This window comes from Manis javanica, chromosome 2 (assembly GCF_040802235.1).
Source record: "Manis javanica isolate MJ-LG chromosome 2, MJ_LKY, whole genome shotgun sequence".
In the NCBI taxonomy this organism is placed as follows: domain Eukaryota; kingdom Metazoa; phylum Chordata; class Mammalia; order Pholidota; family Manidae; genus Manis; species Manis javanica.
The window spans coordinates 100,211,322-100,229,740 of NC_133157.1; the positions used below are offsets into that span (position 1 = coordinate 100,211,322).

An 18,419-nucleotide genomic window follows, 5' to 3' on the forward strand; every position below is an offset into this window, starting at 1 on the left:
AATAAATGTGCTGAGTTAAAAAGAGTGGTTTACTAGAACTTGATAGTATGGTAAGCAAACTTTAAGTGAAACAGTTTGACAGCTGGAATTAAAGGCAGGATTTTCTATGGAAAATGTTTGCTTCTAACACATGTACATAAGCATACATCTTTCTGCTGCATATTATCTGCAATGCTTCCTTTCTCTCATTTTTGTTTTGTTACTTTTTTTGCTTTTCAGGTGGTACCACGGTGCTGACCACAGAAAAGCCAACCGTGATAGACAGCACAATACAATCAGGTATCAAATAAAGGAGAACACGTGGTCGACTTCACAAAAGCTTGTCCTTCCTGGCAAAATAGTGCATGACTGTGCTTCTCAGTCTCAGGTTTCCTCAAAGTCCTAGAGAGAGAGATGCCACGCAGCATCTCGCCTCCAAGCATGAGCCTTAAATACTGTTCTCTCATCCACATGTATATGCAGCAGGCAGCCAGACCTTTTTCTCCATCAGTAATCGCCAACTGGTGACAATCCCAGCTCTTAACTGAAGGAACTGAGTAACATACTTTGTTTAAATGCAGCATATCTAGGACACGGACTGTGTTTGCAAACTGTGGAAGGAAGTCTCACAGGCAGCAGCCTGACTATTTATTTTCATCACAATTCTGCAAAACCGAGACAGGCAAAGTTTGTCAGTTCTGCCTGCCATGGAGTTGGCAGTTTTACAGCAGCATTTTCAGTGGGTGCACCCCAAAATGGGATGCAGGAAACCAGGGCTGTAACTGTGTACCGGGAGGGGGACCCTTGGGAACAGCACCTCCGCATCCTTTTATTAATAGAAAAGCATAATGACTTTGAAAGCCCTTGGTTGGCTGTTTATCTGAGGCCAGCCACAGTTAAATGGCAGCCTCCCTCTTGCTCTCTTTTGCATTTTGTTAGTATTCTGTAAAATTCTTCCCCACAGACACACAGGAAGGGAAACGGCCAGTGTAAGCAATCAGAGGTTTTAAATACTTTAAAGTTAATCATTAGAGTAAGGTGGACAGGTCAGTCTTCCAGTTCCTCCCATTTCCTTTATTGAAGTTCACTCAGCCTTAACCTCCTCAGTCATTTTTTAATGGGGTGTGTGGCATATCTCAATGTTTCCTTAATAGTGTGACAATGCCCAGCTAGGCAGCAAGCAGAAAGGACTGCTCTAATTAGTATGCTTCCTTAAAGGGTGCTGTTGACCTGATTAAACTGCTAAACAAACTCTCTTCAGTTGGACTTAACCCATGTTTCCCTGTGGAGCTCAAGTCTGCAGAATTCCTGCTCCCACAAAGCTCAGTCACCCCCAGATTCAAAAGAAGCAGCAGAAGAATTCTCTGTGCACCTAAGTTCCCAAAAGAGCCCTAGTCTTTCCCATATCTCCTAAAGTTAAAAAATGTGGCCTTCAGGGATTCCTCCACCGCCATGGGCGGCTGGAGCTCCCTCCTGAGTGAAGCCCTGTGACTCACTTGCTAGTTTCCTATCATTCCAGAGGGTTCTCAGCCCTCTCAAGGTGGTTTTCTGTGCAGAAACCACCAGCTGGCTCTCCCTGACTCTCCATACAGGGAAGAGGGGAGAGATGGAACAAAAAATAACTTTCAATGAGGTAACAAACATTTTAAATGTTGTTTTAGTGTTTTTCTCTTGCCAAGAGTTTGCTAAAACCACTATCCAGTTACCAGCTAACTTGTCTCACCTTACCCTTCCTCTTGCTTATGAGAAGAGCTGGGGATCATGTAAAATAAAATTTAAAAAGTAAACAGCTATGGAGAAAATGGAAGGTATATCAGATTCCAAAATGGGATTCTTCTCCTCAAATATTGAAAGTCTATATTGTCAGAGCAGCAATGACTTTGCAGACAGATATGCTTTGTGAAAGAGCTCAAGGCCATTGGTGTGACAGCTTCAGTGAGAAGCTCCTTCGTCAGAGTCGGTCTGCTGTGCTCAGAGGGCAGATATCCAAATCATGAACCTGTAGGACCCATTGCTACCATCACCTGAACAAGTTCATGTCCAACCACAGGGCTTACTGATAGGGGTAGTCTGATCTGGTTTTGAGTTGCATCATCAGCCCAGAATCCTTTACAAAGCACCTTGGTTTCCTGCTTTTCCATTGTCTGAGTCACGAATCTGGCTCCAAGTCCTCATTTGTGGATAATGGACTGCCTGTCCTCCTCTGAGGAGTTCTGTTTATTGTCACCTTTTGGCTAAGCCAATGCTCAGAACACTTCACCAAGACCTGAGCATGCATCCATAGGCCAGGCCTAACTCTGACATGCTCACCCCCTGGATAGACCCATTGGCTACTGTAAGATAAATTCTAGCCAAAAGAAGCAGGCAAAGAGAGGCAACAAAGGGCCAGGTAGTTTATTAGAGTGCAGCTCCCGGGTGATGTTCCGCGGTCTGGGTACTACAGGCCGGGGAAGTCACACCTGGTCAGGGAGATGGGGGCTTATAAGGGATTAGGAGGGGGAGGAGTGGGCAAGCTATCCTAGGGGGCGTGGAGAGGTATGATTGGCTAAAGGTGACATAATAGACAACTAGAAACTTTTTTTCCTTCCAAGAGGGAGGAGGCTGACATCTGGGTCTTAGTTGGCACATCAGAAGGATGCAATTCAGGGAGAGCTGTCCCCTTTCCATATAAGGCACGGATCTTGGGGTCTGGTCTGTTCTCCCCCTATGGCATCTCTCTGTTCTGTTTGCATGTCCTTGTTTTTCCTTCCTCCAGCCTAACATTCCAGCCTTTTGGTCTTAATGGACGAAGACTCAATCTGGCTACTTCTGGCTGACAAGGGGCATCATGGGGGTTTGAGGCTGGTATTAGGCTGAAGGAGGGGGTTCAGTGGGAAGAGGTGCATAACAGTGAAGTAACATCTGGTTGGTGGTGACCCAGGTCATCTGGGTTAGCTGCTGTTGGAGGAACCTGAGGACACAAGGGGCAACTAAGAGTAAACTATAAACTGTTATTAGGGGGCCCAGTAGGGGCATTAGCCAAACTGTTATGGGGGGCTGGAATTCTGAATTGAGTTTACATCTCAATGACTAGTATTGGGATTTAGTATAGAGAAGACTGCATTATTGAAACAATACTTTTCTCTAAAATTACCCTCATTTTTATTAGAAGTAGCAAGATTAAGAAAATAATTAACAGTTGGCTTGATTATTTGCATAAGTGCAGCAAAAAGAGCAATTGATTACATAGGCTCTTTTAAATATGCTTTGCTGGAACTTTTTTCAAGGAATTTCAGATTGGACTTTTAAAGACTTCTTGAGGTCAGAAAACCAAGCCAGACTTGCCATCAGGTTGTGCCTGCAGTACCTGTACATTTGGGTGAATTCCTCTCTTCTCTGAAGTTCCCAAAACATTCTTGAGGTTCCTGCACCTGCCAGACAGTGACCTTCCTTACTCACCTGGTAAGGCTGCTGGGAACTCTGTAAGCAAGGTACCAGGCCAGTTCTTTTAAGGGGCTTTGTTGGCTTTATAAAGTCAATCTTAGTTCCTTAAAGCTGTCTGTTCATATCTGAGTTTACACACGTGTCTCTCAGGTATGACGTTCCAGTCAAAGCCTTGGTAATATATAAAGTCAATCTTAGTTCCTTAAAGCTGTCTGTTCATATCTGAGTTTACACACGTGTCTCTCAGGTATGACGTTCCAGTCAAAGCCTTGGTAATATAACCAGTGTTTTTAATTGGTCCTCTTACAAGGAAAGCAGATTCTTATTGAACTTGTGCAAATAAACATACTGCCATGAAATATAAAAATAGTCACTGAGAGTTTTTAAATTCTGGAGGGATCAGGTAGAGAGAAAGGTAAAGTTTCAATTCTGCTTATAAAGGCAGTCATTTACTAAACTGTTGTCAGCTTAAGAGAAAAAGCTTAAAACACTTTATCACCAACATTTGAAACAGAAAGCCACAAAATTATCTTCTTTAGTTTACTTAATCTTATGTAACTAATACCTGTTCTTCTGAAATCTAGTTCTTCACTAGCTTAAGAGTAATAAAACAGTGACTATAAATAAAAGACTTACAAATGACAATTGGTAAAGATTTGATGAGAGCTTACTGTAAGACAGTTGACATAAGGAAAGTCTGATATTTCTGTAACACAAAACATTTAGTAACAAAGTTTAGTATTATTCTTTTTGACAGTGCTTTCTAGGTAATTAAGCAGGTAATTATATATCAGATAAATAAGCTAAATTAGCCAAATACTTTCTCCAATGAGAAAAAGTTCTTCTGACATGTTCCAGGGGCCCTCTGGAAAATATCAGAGTTAACTAGAGGTAAAAGCACCTTTCTGAATTTGATTTTGGGAAGTTGTTAAAAGTTTTAAGGCATTTGCTTAAATAGGATTATAGGTTGCTATGAAGCAATACTTATCTATTTAACCAGAATGACAACAAAATACTCAAAGGCAAATAAAGAAGGTTACACAGTTGTTAGCAAACTTTAGCTTTTAATCCTTTTAATATTAAGATCTCATTTTCTTAAATACTCTGACAACTCATTGAGACTTTAAGAATGAGAAACTGCTTTGATAAAACAATTAGAGAACTTTTTGCAATTTTTCAATATTAAGAGCAGACTAACAGTTAAGAAAACTTTGTCTTTTTAACTGAAAACAAAATTCTAATTTTGCTGTGTACTTTATTCTGAGACTCATTTGCTTTAATTTTATATAGCATGACCATATTAAATTCTTCTACAAACTTTCTACAACCTTTCTTACATTTAGATTTTTCCCTCTAAATAAACAGCTGTACTTTAGAACAAAGTTACTTTCTTTTATCAAAAGACATATTCTTTAGCATGCAGAAATGTTTTCCTTATTACTTTAAGTAGTTTTAATTAGAACTTAAAACTATTAGGTACCTTAATTTTTAGTGAACCTTGAGAAGTAGGCTATTATAAACTGTTACACTAGCATTCTTTGGATTGACAAATTTATGAACATTTTATAATTTTTGTTAACTATGAGCTTTATAACACAATCTGTCACTAAGCACAAAGTATCTTTTTAACTTAGCAAAACTTTAAGGTTTTAGGTTACCACAAAGATTTCTAGGCTGTAGATAGGTGTACACACTGTAACACACAATTAAAAAGGTGTTCACTTGCCATAATTATTTAGTTCACTCATTCGTAACAACTATGCTAGATTACTTACAAGACCTTTACTGAATATTAGACAAAGCCAAGCCTTTAAGCATTTTATTCTTAAAAGATTTAGCAGATAACATTGACTTAAATGACCTTAGGTAAACTTAGGCAGCTGATAACTACAAGGACATGCCGACCTCAGCCAAACCCAAATTAGCATTAATGCTTAACATTTTTTATCAGATTTTCTGGAAGTTTTAGAATGCCCAGTTTTCACAAGCGCTTGTTTTTAAATCAATTTTTATCAATACCATCCAGAGGTAGGAAAATACTTTTCATCCATACACCTAGACACACAAACACACAAACTGAGATACAACAACCACAGTCAGCAACACTTCCCACACAAAAACATATACACAGACAGACAAACCGATATAAAGACTTGAGTCACTGATATCCAATTGCCTTCCCTCTCCTCAGCTTCCTGTCCATGGCTTCTGGAACCAGAGGGCGGGAGGAGCGTGTTCTGGTGGGGGAAGAGGGCGGTGAAGGTGGAAGGAGAGGGGGAGGGGGTGGTGTAGCCACCAAAAGAGGACAGCAGGACAACGGCATGGCTGAGAATGTAGGACCTTAAGATGGCAGCAACACGTGTGAAGACAAAGGACTTAAAGATGGTGGCGGAGAGGGGTGGGGGTAGCGAGCTGAGAGAGGTGGGAGACCAAGGTTCTCCGGCAGATCTGAAAAGGAAGAAAAACTGGGCAGAGTAAGAGGCTGACAATCTTTAACTGGAAATCTGGCCAGGAGAACCTGGGTCGTTGAACACTTAACATAAAGGTCAGGGTGGGAGTGCAAAGTCCAAAAAGCCTGCACATATGGGATTTCACTCTACTCTCCGCTCCAGTGGCAATAATTAGTCAAGTTGGTGAGGAGGCTAAAATCGAAAGTTCCCTCAAGAGGCCAGCGAGATTGATTGTCCAAGGGATACTGAGGCCCAGACTGAGAGCAAAGAAAGACTAGCTTCTATTTGCAAACTTCCCGGGACAAATAGAGAGTACCCAAATTAGAAATGAGACACCGCAGCAGGGTCTGAGCCTCTGCTTCTGAGGGCTGGTTCCCCATGTCTGCATCACTTCCCAACTAATCCCGCTGAGAGGAGTGCCCAGTGTCCCAAGCGCACCAAGTCAGGGGAGACGTCCTGGGGCCTGGGGTAGGGACGTCTTCCCCACCACAAGGCCAGGGGCAAGCCAGGTGAAATGGAGTTAGGGAGGGAAACAGACCGGGGGAAACTGAGGGACTCATCGGAAAATAGTCCATGCAGTGGAGAGCAGGCTGAGGTCCTGGGTTGGGGAAGGATGGGGCGGGGCCACCACTGGCTGGTAGGGGCCCCACACTCATGCTCCTTCCCGGGATTTTGGCACCAAATGTAAGATAAATTTTAGCCGAAATAAGCAGGTAAAGAGAGGCAACAAAAGGCCAGGTATTTTGAGTGCAGCTCCCGGGTGATGTTCCGCGGTCTGGGTATTACAGGCTGCGGAAGTCACACCCAGTCAGGGAGGTGGGGGCTTATAAGGGGTTAGGAGGGGGAGGAGTGGGCAAGCTATCCTAGGGGGCGTGGAGAGGTATGATTGGCTAAAGGTGACATAATAGACAACTAGAAACTTTTTTTCCTTCCAAGAGGGAGGAGGCTGACATCCGGGTCTTAGTTGGCACATCAGAAGGATGCAATTCAGGAAGAGCTGTCCCCTTTCCATATAAGGCACGGACCTTGGGATCTGGTGTGTTCTCCCCCTATGGCATCTCTCTGTTCTGTTTGCATGTTCTTGTTTTTCCTTCCTCCAGCCTAACAGCTACTTTGATCCACACTGTTCTGTGGGCTTCAGATTCTTCAGGCATCTTTTCAAGCAGCAGCAGATCAGACCCTTAAACTTCCACCATAATCTGATTTTGCTGAAGCCATTATAGACTCAAGCAGAGTCTTAAGATTTCATTTTGAAGATTCTTACCCATATAATAAACTCAGTGGGCATATAATATTCATAAACTGTCTGGGTTGTAATCAGTTGCATAAAGGCTATTAATGCTCTGCCAGGAACAGGCGAGAAGCCCTGCCTTTTAAACCCAGCTCACCCTGGTGAAGCCTCTTACCCTCTGAGGATCTTCAAATATCCCTGCAGGGACTCAGAGTATTTTCCTGAACTCCAATTACATGTGCCTAAGCACCTCCACTTCTTTGGACTGAAAGATCAGTCTATGAGTAAGTGAGTTAGCATACTCAATAGAAATTTTGAATGCCAGCTTTAAAAATTAAATCCTTGTGCATATATGGTACTAACATTTCAACTCCAGCAACGTAAGCTCAACAGGCTTGCTTGCAGCGGCTATAAATTTGTTTCAAGTTCAGATATTGTTTCCTGCTATTTTTAAGAGTCAAGAAGGGGTTTAGCCAGATTATTCCCAATGAATTTAATGAGAATTGTGCAGCCACGGCATCTGGGTAGTATTTTGAAGACTGAAGGATCAGCAGCCCCCTACACTTGCTCCATCCCACCATTCGCTTTCTTCCTTTTCTCTCCCTTTTCTTTCGGCTTCTGTCTTTCCTGTCTTTCTCGCCTCCTCTCTCTTGCTCGCTCTGTTTCTTTTTTCTTTTTCCTTTCTATAAGTATTGGGATATTATTTTATAACCTTGTGTATTTAATAGCCTTTCTAGCCAGGCGTGAATTTTCAACTTTGAGCCGCTCGCACTCTACACCCCCTCCGCTACAAAGTGCTTTGATGAAAGGAAAAAAAAGAAACATTTATTTTAAATTAACAAGATTGTCATAAATTATATGAGCAGGGCAAGAAGGTAAAAGAGTAGTGAAATATAAAAAGTTAGAGCAGATCACCTTGTTAAATTCACAGGCTTGGAAAGCACAGGGGAAGCTCCCGGCGGACGGCCCTTTGGTGCAGCTGTAGAAATGCCCAAATCATCCTTTCAGGCAAAGCCGTCCCTGTCAATACAAAAATATCCAAGTTCATATATTTTATGCTATCACCAGAATATGAATAGCCAGAATAATGGATGGTGTGGTTTTCTGTACTCCACAGTAAATTTAATATATTAATGAGGCAAATATAACCAGAAATGTGGGTGCTGTAATGGCTTACTGCCCTTCTGAATGTGCATGTCCTATAAACTACACTTGAGAAAACCCAAAACCACACACATACTAACATTTTCCAATATTAACATTTTCTAACACAAGATTATGCAACAATACATTCCAGGGTTGTGGGTGTTGACATCCAAGTTTGCTCAACCATTCAGTCTCTGTTCATTTGTCTGTACTTCATCTGCATAATTCAATCTGGCTGCACAAAAGTGTGGTAAACTTTGGAGAGAGTTTCTCATGCTTTAAGAAGCCCTATTTCATGGTTATGATAGACTAGATATGAAATATTTCTCTCCAATGGCACCACAGCTGTGAAATACAGCCCTTTTGCACTCACTGAAAAGTGCTCACATATACATATCACATGGTTTACTTTCCCAAACTGGCCCAGTGAACTCTTTGGGATGTCAAACTGTCATTGGAAGGGAGAATCCGTCCTACTCAGATTTGACAAAGCATATGGTGCATTCTTTCCAGAATTTTACATTAGCATTTGAAAAGAGTTCCTTGGAAACTAAAAACACAATGTATATCATCCTTATCTCTTCAATAAATCTTTCCATTAAAATTCCCCTGCTATTGTTAAAGCTGGGGAGGAGTGGCAGCCCAGGCTCAGAGAAGAAAGCAAGATATTTTGTGTTAACACTTGGGCAGAGTTAAAGAAAAGATCACAATAAGATATGAGTTCAGCCTGACCATAACACAGCATATAATACCTTACTTCCCTTTTTTCAGGGAAGTGTATTTTGAGACTTATTTCTCAGATCAGTTGGCAAGACGCCCTAGGCACCTTTCTGTCTGTTTCAATGCTGCCATCTCGTGGACTGTCTGAACTGAATACAAAGTCATGACCCTCCTTCATTAGCAAAACAGCGGCTTTTGTGTGTTTAATTTTATGCATGGGGAAGGAGAGAGGCTAGCAGAAGCATGAGAATTTTACGTTCAGGATTATTTTTATTGTTAGCTTAAGTTTACAAAAAAAAAAGAAAAAAAATCCAAGCATCAGTGATTTAATTTTTTCCATATTTATGAAGTTAAGCTACTTTCAAAAAAAGGGTTGAATAAAAAATAATGTACAGAGGTTTTAAACACATGATAGTCAAATAGCACCTTGTCAAAATACAAACCCTTCCTGGGAATCTATTCATAATTTGTTTTCTGATTCCAAAGGAAACATTTTGATCATTAAAAAAAATACGTGGCTATTTAAATATGCTTTGGCTTTACAGGGGACCTTGTATATGGAGGTTTCAAGTGTGGCAAACAATTTACATGCAAGTTTAAAAATTCACTGAAAAAGCAGAAATTTACACTTAACATTAATTGACCCTATACAAAGCACAAAAATAATCTTAAGAATGCTTCAGAGATGTGGCACTAGAGACCTGAATACAAATAGCCAACAAGATGAGACATTCAGCCAAGTCACATTTCTAGACTTTTAAGACTCACAGGTCAATCTCTAATTAAGATTCTTTTCATTGGTGGATAGCAATTTTTATGATTCGTCCTCCAGAATAGAGTATCTTTCATTATTAAGTGTTATGGAAATCGGGAGACTAGCAGTCCAGTGTGTGTGCTTTGGAAAGTAACCTTTCTGAAAATTGGACATAAAACCAATTTGACAGTCTCTAATCTTTTTAAAGCTGATTAAAAAGAAATTCACAAAATGTAATTTTGCAAACATTTTGACATCTCTTGTGCATCTTTTGAGTTTCCTGGTAATGCTGGCTTTTATGGTTTTCCCAGAATTTCAGAACTCTAAGTTGTATAGGAATTAAAAGTGCCTTTCTGACCTAAATGATTAAATTTGTCTTTTTTTGCTTGTCTCTATTTTTGCTTTCCATCCACTGAAGAGTTTCCAACCTACGGTTTTAACTGTGAATTTGGCTGGGGTTCTCACAAGACATTCTGTCACTGGGAGCATGACAGTCACGTGCCCCTGAGGTGGAGCGTGCTGACCAGCAAAACGGGGCCCATTCAGGATCACACAGGTAATGGAACGGGCGCTGTGGCTGCATTTCTTTGAATTAAGGTGTGACCCTGGAGGGTTTCTGGGGTCTGTTAGCTTAGGGGGGTTGACAAATACTACAGAGCACTCACTCAGGCTTTTGTGTTCTAGAATAATCAGGGCTCTTTCCTGGAATAAAATTATTTTATGGAATAATAATAAAGATCTCCTTCCCTTGTAGGAATGCACTTAGACCAAGTAGCAGACAATGCTGATTAAATCTGGCAACTGATTTGCTCCTAAAAGATAGTAAACTGGGCAAAGATGTGTGAATTTGTGCCTGCTTTATAGTTTTTCTGAACGTTATTTTTATGGAAAATTTCAAACATATTCAAAAGTCGATAAGAAATAATAAAATGAACCATATGCAGACATAACCCAACTACAGCAGTCATCAGATCCTTGGCATCTTACTTGCTTTCTAACATCCCTGACTCTGGATTATTTTGGAGCAAGTCCAGACATACATATGTCATCTCCTTTAGTTTACAGCTGATGAAACAATAAGCGAGCCTAATACTTGCTCTCTTGACCCTTGGAGTAGAAGTAGAACAAGATGGGCTCAGATTCTTATTCTTTTGAGGAAGATTGTAAATCTAGCCCATTTCCTCTGAGCAGGTAGAAACCTCACCACACCGCAGCTCACAGCCCACCCACCTCCTGCTTAACTTTCTTTCTAAGATTAATTAGTGGGGACAGGGTTGGCAACACAAGACAGCCACTCCAGTGAGCTCGTTAATGCACAGCCACCGTTTTCCTCATAGTCATTTCCTCATCACCCAACTTGAGGTACGGTTTAAAGAGCCTGTGGTGCCCTGCAGACAAACACACATGCACACACACACACAGTCACAAACTTCTGCCCTACTCAGGGACCCCTTGGGACTGCTTACTCAAGTAGTGGCTTTCCAAAAGGGGCATGTGCTGATGCCGAGATGTCTTGTTAAGCCAAGCTCCTCCCATGCTGTGGCTCTGGGTGAGAGGGCCGGGGGGTGGGCAGAGGGCGCTTCATGCATGTCCCATTTTGTTTGTTCACTTTTTTTGCAGTGAATAGAACCATTAAGTAGGTTGAATAGTCCTCCTTCCACCACAGCTACCTCCTCTCTTAATGAGAATGACAAGGAAATTGGATAAAATTGGGCTCCTTCAATTCTGAGACACTTTCAATTGAATCTTAAGACAAGCAGTTTCAGAAAACTTAAAATACTTTGACTGTAAATGGCACTGTACATATAAATGGCATCAAATTAACCAAATGCAATTAGCCAAAATGAAGGCAGTAATGGTGGAAAAATTGATGCAAAGTGAAGCAAAATGGCTCAGTAGGATCTGACATTCAAAGGAGGTTAAAAGCTACGTTAGCCGGAGACAAAAGCTAAAAGGCTTGCAGAAGTAAAGTGCTAATTGAGAGAACGAAGACAGAGTTCCTGACCCAGAACTGTGATAAAATCCCTGAAAGGAAAAATATCAGCACTTTATGTGCTGGAGTATCAGAAAAGGAAGGCGATTAATAGCTGAGAAGTGCGATTCCTTCAGAAGGATTTGACTTCTTTGTTCTCCCAGACACCCACATTTACTTGGCTATAGTGGCAGCTCAGCCCTGACTAGAAAAAGCCTCCTGCAAGTTCTGGAAACACAATCATTTGCTGAGCGAATGGATAAACTTGACATCTGAAGGGCATGAACTTGTTAACATGAAAAACATCTAGATGAAGACTCCTGCACACAGCCCACACGCACACAGACTGACATTAGATGGTATTTGGCACTCTGCAAATCAGATTTGGAGTTTTTTTTAAATTAATGCTATCTAATAAATAGGTAAAATATCCTGCTGCCCAATTTTGAATTAATTTGAGGGCATCCCACTTGGTTTTCTGTATTTGACCTCTAAGAATGAAGCCAGGTACCTCCTTACAGAGGATTCCTGAAACTAGCATCTTCCCTGGTTCACTGAATAAATGTACTTGAGGAGCCCTTTTGCAGGCAGACGCTGCATTGGGCACTGGAGATACGGGTATAAAGGAGGGCAGCCCTGCCCTGGAGGAGCTCACAGTCTGGGCGTGGGTGGGAAATGATTACAGAGCAGGAGGGTGAAGCAGGCAGTGATGGGGACACATAACAGGAGGGGCCAGAGGAGGCAGTCCTGTCTCAAACACAGCCACAGATTGGCTTGAAGGAATGGCGTGTGCAGAGATGGCAAGGACAGGTGCTGTGCTTTTGATGTTTCTGTTGTTTTTATTGAAGATGATATTCTGTTGGTTTCAGGCGTACAGCTTAGCGATTTAACATCTGTATACATGATGAAATGCTCAGCACACTATGTGTAGCTCCCATCTGCCATCATACAGAGCTATTGCAATGTCATTGACTATGTTCTCCACCCCTGTTGTGTTCTAATGGATTGCAAGGGTGTGGTTATGACAGGTCCCTGTGTGAGGCCTTGGGTGCCCTGTGGAGAAAGGGGGGGCAGCTGAAGGCTGTGAGGCTCCACGGAAGGGTTTAGAGCAGAGAAGTGACCTGAGCGTATGTGTGACGACCCCACCATGACAGCAGGGTGGGGCCCAGGAGGCATTCCTCAGGCAGCCTTCCTCCCTCTACCCACAGCCAGTTTTCTTCTTTCTACCACCTGTTCTGATGAACTGAAATGAAGCTGATGGGCTTGATAAATGTGTTTCCTCTCCAACTTGTTTTTTTCCATAAGATGGGGGGACGGGGAGGCAGAGAAAAGATGTATATACATTCTGTACCTGCTGGTCTGGCAGACTGACACACTGCTTATCCCAGCAAAATGACACTGTCACACAGATAGGAGACCACCACCTGGGAGCTCAGCGGAATGAGACAAACCCCAGGAGTGACTGAGCCTGCTTGGTCCCAGGGAACACTCTACAAAGACAGAGAGCTTCAACGGTAGCTGCTGGAGCTGTGATTTTCATTTCCCACCCCTCCTTTTGTTATTCCACTCATTGGTTTTAGTAAGAGTGTTTTGGGGCCATCTCCTGTAAGCAGCAAGGTGAGGGGTGAAGACTGTCTGCTGACACCTCTGCTTCCACCTGGCTGTAGTTTACACAGGCGAGCAGATACAAGGACATGCTTGCAGATGCACAGTGAAAAGCATCTCACATATGCAAAAGCCTCTTGGGCAGCAAACAAAACATTTAACTTCCCACTGAGGCCCGAGCATCAGATTCACACTTAACATCAGGTGAGGAATTAGTAGGTATTTATATTTGCAGAGCAAACAGGGAAACATGAGTGGTGTGTGTAGACCAGGTGGTGGCAGGAGAAAATGTTCCCACTGGGGGTAATTAAAAGCAAAGCCAAGACTTAAGTACTTGCAGCTCGGCAAGTGTCTATGTTGCCAAAAATGGCATGTCCCGATAAGCTTCAAAGAACTATCTTGCCTCTCCTTGAACCAGAAGCCCACATCAAGCAGCAGCAGGACTCACAGTTGATATTCAAGTTCTCAGGTGTATTTAAGAAATTCATAAACCATTAATATAGACTAGGGAAAAACTATCTGAATTTGGAAAAAGAAATACTAGATTATTTGGGAAAACTGCAGCTTCCTGACTATCAAGCAGTTATAGTGAGCAAAGTGTCATCACCTGGAAGTCCTGCTACTCAAATGATAATAAGAATACATCTGAATTATTCCATTTATTGTCTGTGTTCACATGGATCCTGCATAAACAGTCTTAAAGTTGCATGAACATAGGTCTATCTGTGCTTTTAATCTGCTTGCAGTGATGCAAAGGTCAACCTGAATCATACACAGCCCATGTCCATACAAGCATGTGTTCCAAACAAGTGGTACTCAACTTTATTCTGCCTTAGAGCCTTTCCCCCACCAAATACCATTCACAGAAGCTTAGAGCAGAGCCACAAGTGCCAAAGAGGTTTACACACCCTGCCTTTTCCTCTGCTTATTTGGGTTCTTGGTGCTCAGCCCAGGAGAGAAGGTTTGAGTGGTGGAACTTAAAAGAAAAGAGGCAAAGGAGTTGTAAATTTGGCCCATCCCCCTAACACAGTCTTTTGTCACAGCAGGAGATGGCAACTTCATCTATTCCCAAGCTGATGGAAACCAGAAGGGCAAAGTGGCTCGTCTGGTGAGCCCTGTGGTTTATTCTCAGAATTCCGCTCACTGCATGACCTTCTGGTATCACATGTCTGGTTCACACGTGGGCACGCTGAGGGTAAAACTGCGCTACCAGAAGCCAGAGGAGTATGACCAGTTGGTCTGGACGGCCATTGGGCACCAAGGAGACCACTGGAAAGAAGGGCGTGTCCTGCTCCACAAGTCTCTGAAACTTTATCAGGTAAACCCTCTCCCTAGGCAGGGGAGGCAGTGGCTTCAAGGACATGGGGATGATATTTTAAGGTTATGCAAATGAGCTGCAGGAATCACTCCAAAAATTATTTAGGTCTTTCCCGAATCTGAAATATTCCTGCAATGATGATTATCTCGGGAGAACGTTTCACCGTCTCCTAGATTACAGGAATAGACACAGTTTGCTGAGAAAGATGGGAAGATGCTATATGATAAGCTATTTCTGAACTGTCACAATGCACCTTCCTTCTGATTGCTGCATCTTTCAGTTTTAAATTTTGTACTGGGAAAGAAAGTGTGAAGAGAAGTTTTATACCATCATCAGGCAGTTTACATGGATTGATGAACAAAGCGTGTGCGTTCTCAAAATCTCATGAATTTAATTTACGTGCCTGAGTGTTACAGGCATTTGTAAACACTGCTGTTCAGAACTGAACATTTAAATACTGTGAAAATGATCTCATTTTGGTAGGTGATTTTTGAAGGCGAAATCGGCAAAGGAAACCTTGGCGGGATTGCGGTGGATGACATTAGTATTAATAACCACATTTCCCAAGAGGACTGTGCAAGTAAGTATGAGTTGCTGTGGAAACTAGGGAAGTGCTTGTTCAGGACATGAGTCCTTCCATGTGGTGGTCTTTGTCTTGCTCATTTAGACCTAGAATTTAAATGTGGACTATAAGCACATCATATGAAATGAATATTCTGGTGCAGCAGGGCATAAATTCAGGTCAGGTTAGCTACCTAATTACCTAACTTAGTTCTTTTAGAATGTCTACTACCTACAAGATTACATAAAAAATGTGGAATCCAAAGATCATAGCTAAGAACAAGAATTCATAGTTTATAGGCTATGCTCACCATATCAAAATATTTTGATGAAGAATGGAAAACTCAGACATCTGTGTAATACCTAGTATCTGGGTGTATAAACAAAACAGCAGGCCTTTGAAAATTCTGATCACAGTGAGCTTAATTAAGATTACATTGTTAATGAATCATAGAAGCCGTAATTCTTTACTTTATTACAAATAAGATGTTTCTGACTCTAATAAAAGTCAAAATGATTCAAAAGAATAGTGATATTTAGAGAGTTTGCCTCATATTTCAGAATTTACAGTTTTTATCGGTCTGATAGAGGATAAAAGTCCGACATAGAAAACCAATCCATATTCCCCAATTCTTGATATATAAGTATAAATAGTATCACTACTGGCAGTGTAATGGCACAGTAATTAGTCTTAAGCTCCATTTGCTACACTTAAGCTTTTGTTATATATCATTATACAATAGGATGTTAATTATAACAAAATGAAATAAGCCTATTGGGCAAATATAAGACAAAGGAGGCCTGTTGGCTATAATGGGTTTTTGGTCATTTCAGCAATTTACAAAGCTTTTATTATACAATATATTGAATATGTGTAATCCCTAAAGTGGCAATAATTTGATAGGATTGACTGAGGAAACTAGGGGAGAAAGAGAGCAGTGAATAAAAGTCTGTTTCTTCATACTATGTAAGGAAATCTGTTTAATGCACACTATTTAGCAAATCTTCACAGAAAATGATAAGGCGTTATATTTCAGTTACACATATTTTACAAGTTATCTACATCCAAGTCTACACTGCTGCTAAAATACATATTTCATGTAGTACAAAGTGCATGTGGTGCTCAAGATCAGAGTGAGTGATTTTGGAATGTGAGAGCAAACTCCTTAAACTAAAACAAAGAAATGAAATTCAATTCCATTCCACAAGTGTTAATGGACCACATACTCTACCTAACACTGAATCCAAGTGTTCCACTAAATGTATGGATGGCAAAGACAATTCTATGAACCTTTTCCTTTTCATGTGACCAGTCTACTTAGCTGTAGTTATTGCTGGGCATTGTGCTCAGTCACAGCGAAAGTGCCATTAAAACATGTTATTTATATTGCCATATCCATAAAAAGATGTCTAAGAGAATTGTATATTCATCACGTGTATCCCTGAATATTCAGCCATGGATGCTATGAGATTATCAACCATTCAGTAATTATTCATGCATTAATGCAACTAATGTTTATTGAGGCACTAATGACTTTGTGGACATTGGTGTAAATGCTGGGAAAATAGCAGTGAATAAAGTCCTCAAAACCCTGTCCTGTATTCAAAACCATAAGGGATACTGGGACTTCACTTCCTCCAGAGACTTTTTTTGTTTTTTTGGTAAGATGTGGAACAAGTCTCTTGCCTAGAAGAGCTGGCATACTGTTTGGGAAAGCAAACAAACATGCAGAAAGTTTAGGAAGCAATCTCTACAGAAGCACAGGCTGCTGGCCATATTTACAGTCCCACTTCTGTTCCCATTTTCACCAGATTTCCTCCACACTGTGGATGCCAAAACCATTTCTCTCCACCCTCCTTTTCTCCTAAAACAACACACTGTACCAGTAGCAGTGCAACCTGGATTTCGATGTGATGCCAACTTCATAATTATTTCACGTCACCCGTCTATTGCTCTACAGTTATGTGGTGGGGTCAGATTGTACTAAAAACTGCAAAGGAAACCCAGCAGAGCTGTGTGTGTGTGTGTGTGTGCGTGTGTGTGAGAGCTGGTATAGTTTGTGTGTATTATATTTTGTTGGCAGTTCAAATATCTCTTTCAATTCTGTTTGACTTGTCAGAACCGGCAGACCTGGATAAAAAGAACCCAGAAAATAAAATTGATGAAACAGGTAAATGTGACTTGCTGACCAATTTTTGTAAAAAATTACTATGGTTTTCATTACATTTATGAAGAAACTTTCTGGAATGCTGGTTAATCAGAGCAGTTCAAATGAAATAAACATCCATGCCCAGGGTACTGTGCTTTGGATGGTTGTAAGAGACAGCCCTCTCCTAATCTGCCCAAAGACCCCGGGGGCTGCAGCTTGTGTAAGCGAGTGTCCTAGAGCCCTTCCCGGTCTCAGCTGGAAGAGGGCCTAGAGGATAAGCAAGCGAAACACTGTCTTTTTACAGCCATGGAAATAGGAAACACTGTCATTTCACATCTAACGAAGCTATGACTTGCCCAAAGACCTCGAGTGATTTTCTCACGGGAGTTTGGAACCAACCCAAATTCTTATCTGGTTGATATCCAGATATGATCTTTAAAGGACAGAAGCCCAGTTTCTGTGATAACCTACCATGTGTGACTCATCTGTTCCCATCCTTCTCTGCTGGAACCCTAGTTCCGGGGTAGTGACGAGAGCAAGGATGATGATGTGCACTTATGCAGAAACCAGCATGTTCCAAGCACTGTACTTCCATTACCTTATTTAATCCTCACAGTTGCTCTCTGAGGCATATTTATCCCCATTCTACAGATGTGGAGACTGAACTCAGCAGTGACTTGTCTTAAGCAGCACAGCTAATTAACTGGGTGGCAGCCTCAGACTTTAGCCTGATTTTTAAACTTGAAAATGGTGTTTTCATTGACCACTGCTTTGTGACCAAAAGCAAGACCTTTGATCAGAGCTGGGCTTTGCCTAAGGTTATTTTATTCCCAGAGGTTTCTGCATCTCCCACAGTCACAGGCTGTTGGACACTTGTCCCAGCATTGCTCGCAGCTGCCGGCCCTTCTGTAGCCTGCTCGTCAGCATCAGCACCTGTTGCCATTAGAGATGTGGACCTACTCTAGCTAAATTTGCACTTGATGGAGATAAATAAATATGGCACTCTACTATGCTGTTGGTAGCATGAACATGTGGCTGATTTAGGCTAGTTACATAGCCCACACTGAGAGGTGAACTTTATGCAAGGCTGTTTCAAAACAATGTTTCATC

General features: G+C 41.5%; 1 protein-coding gene across 4 annotated transcripts in view; it reads left to right on the forward strand.

Annotated features, from left to right (window-relative positions):
* NRP1 (neuropilin 1) overlaps positions 1-18,419 on the forward strand; it is a 137,605-nt gene that overhangs the window by 115,316 nt on the left and 3,870 nt on the right. For 2 of the 4 annotated variants that reach the window (XM_073228962.1, XM_073228961.1), the window contains exons 12-16: positions 220-279; positions 10,122-10,259; positions 14,324-14,598; positions 15,082-15,178; positions 17,280-17,330. In XM_073228962.1, coding sequence (XP_073085063.1) covers positions 220-279; positions 10,122-10,259; positions 14,324-14,598; positions 15,082-15,178; positions 17,280-17,330 — 621 coding nt within the window. The remainder of the gene's footprint in view (positions 1-219; positions 280-10,121; positions 10,260-14,323; positions 14,599-15,081; positions 15,179-17,279; positions 17,331-18,419) is intronic. The other 2 variants (XM_017677045.3, XM_017677043.3) reach the window with 1 other exon arrangement.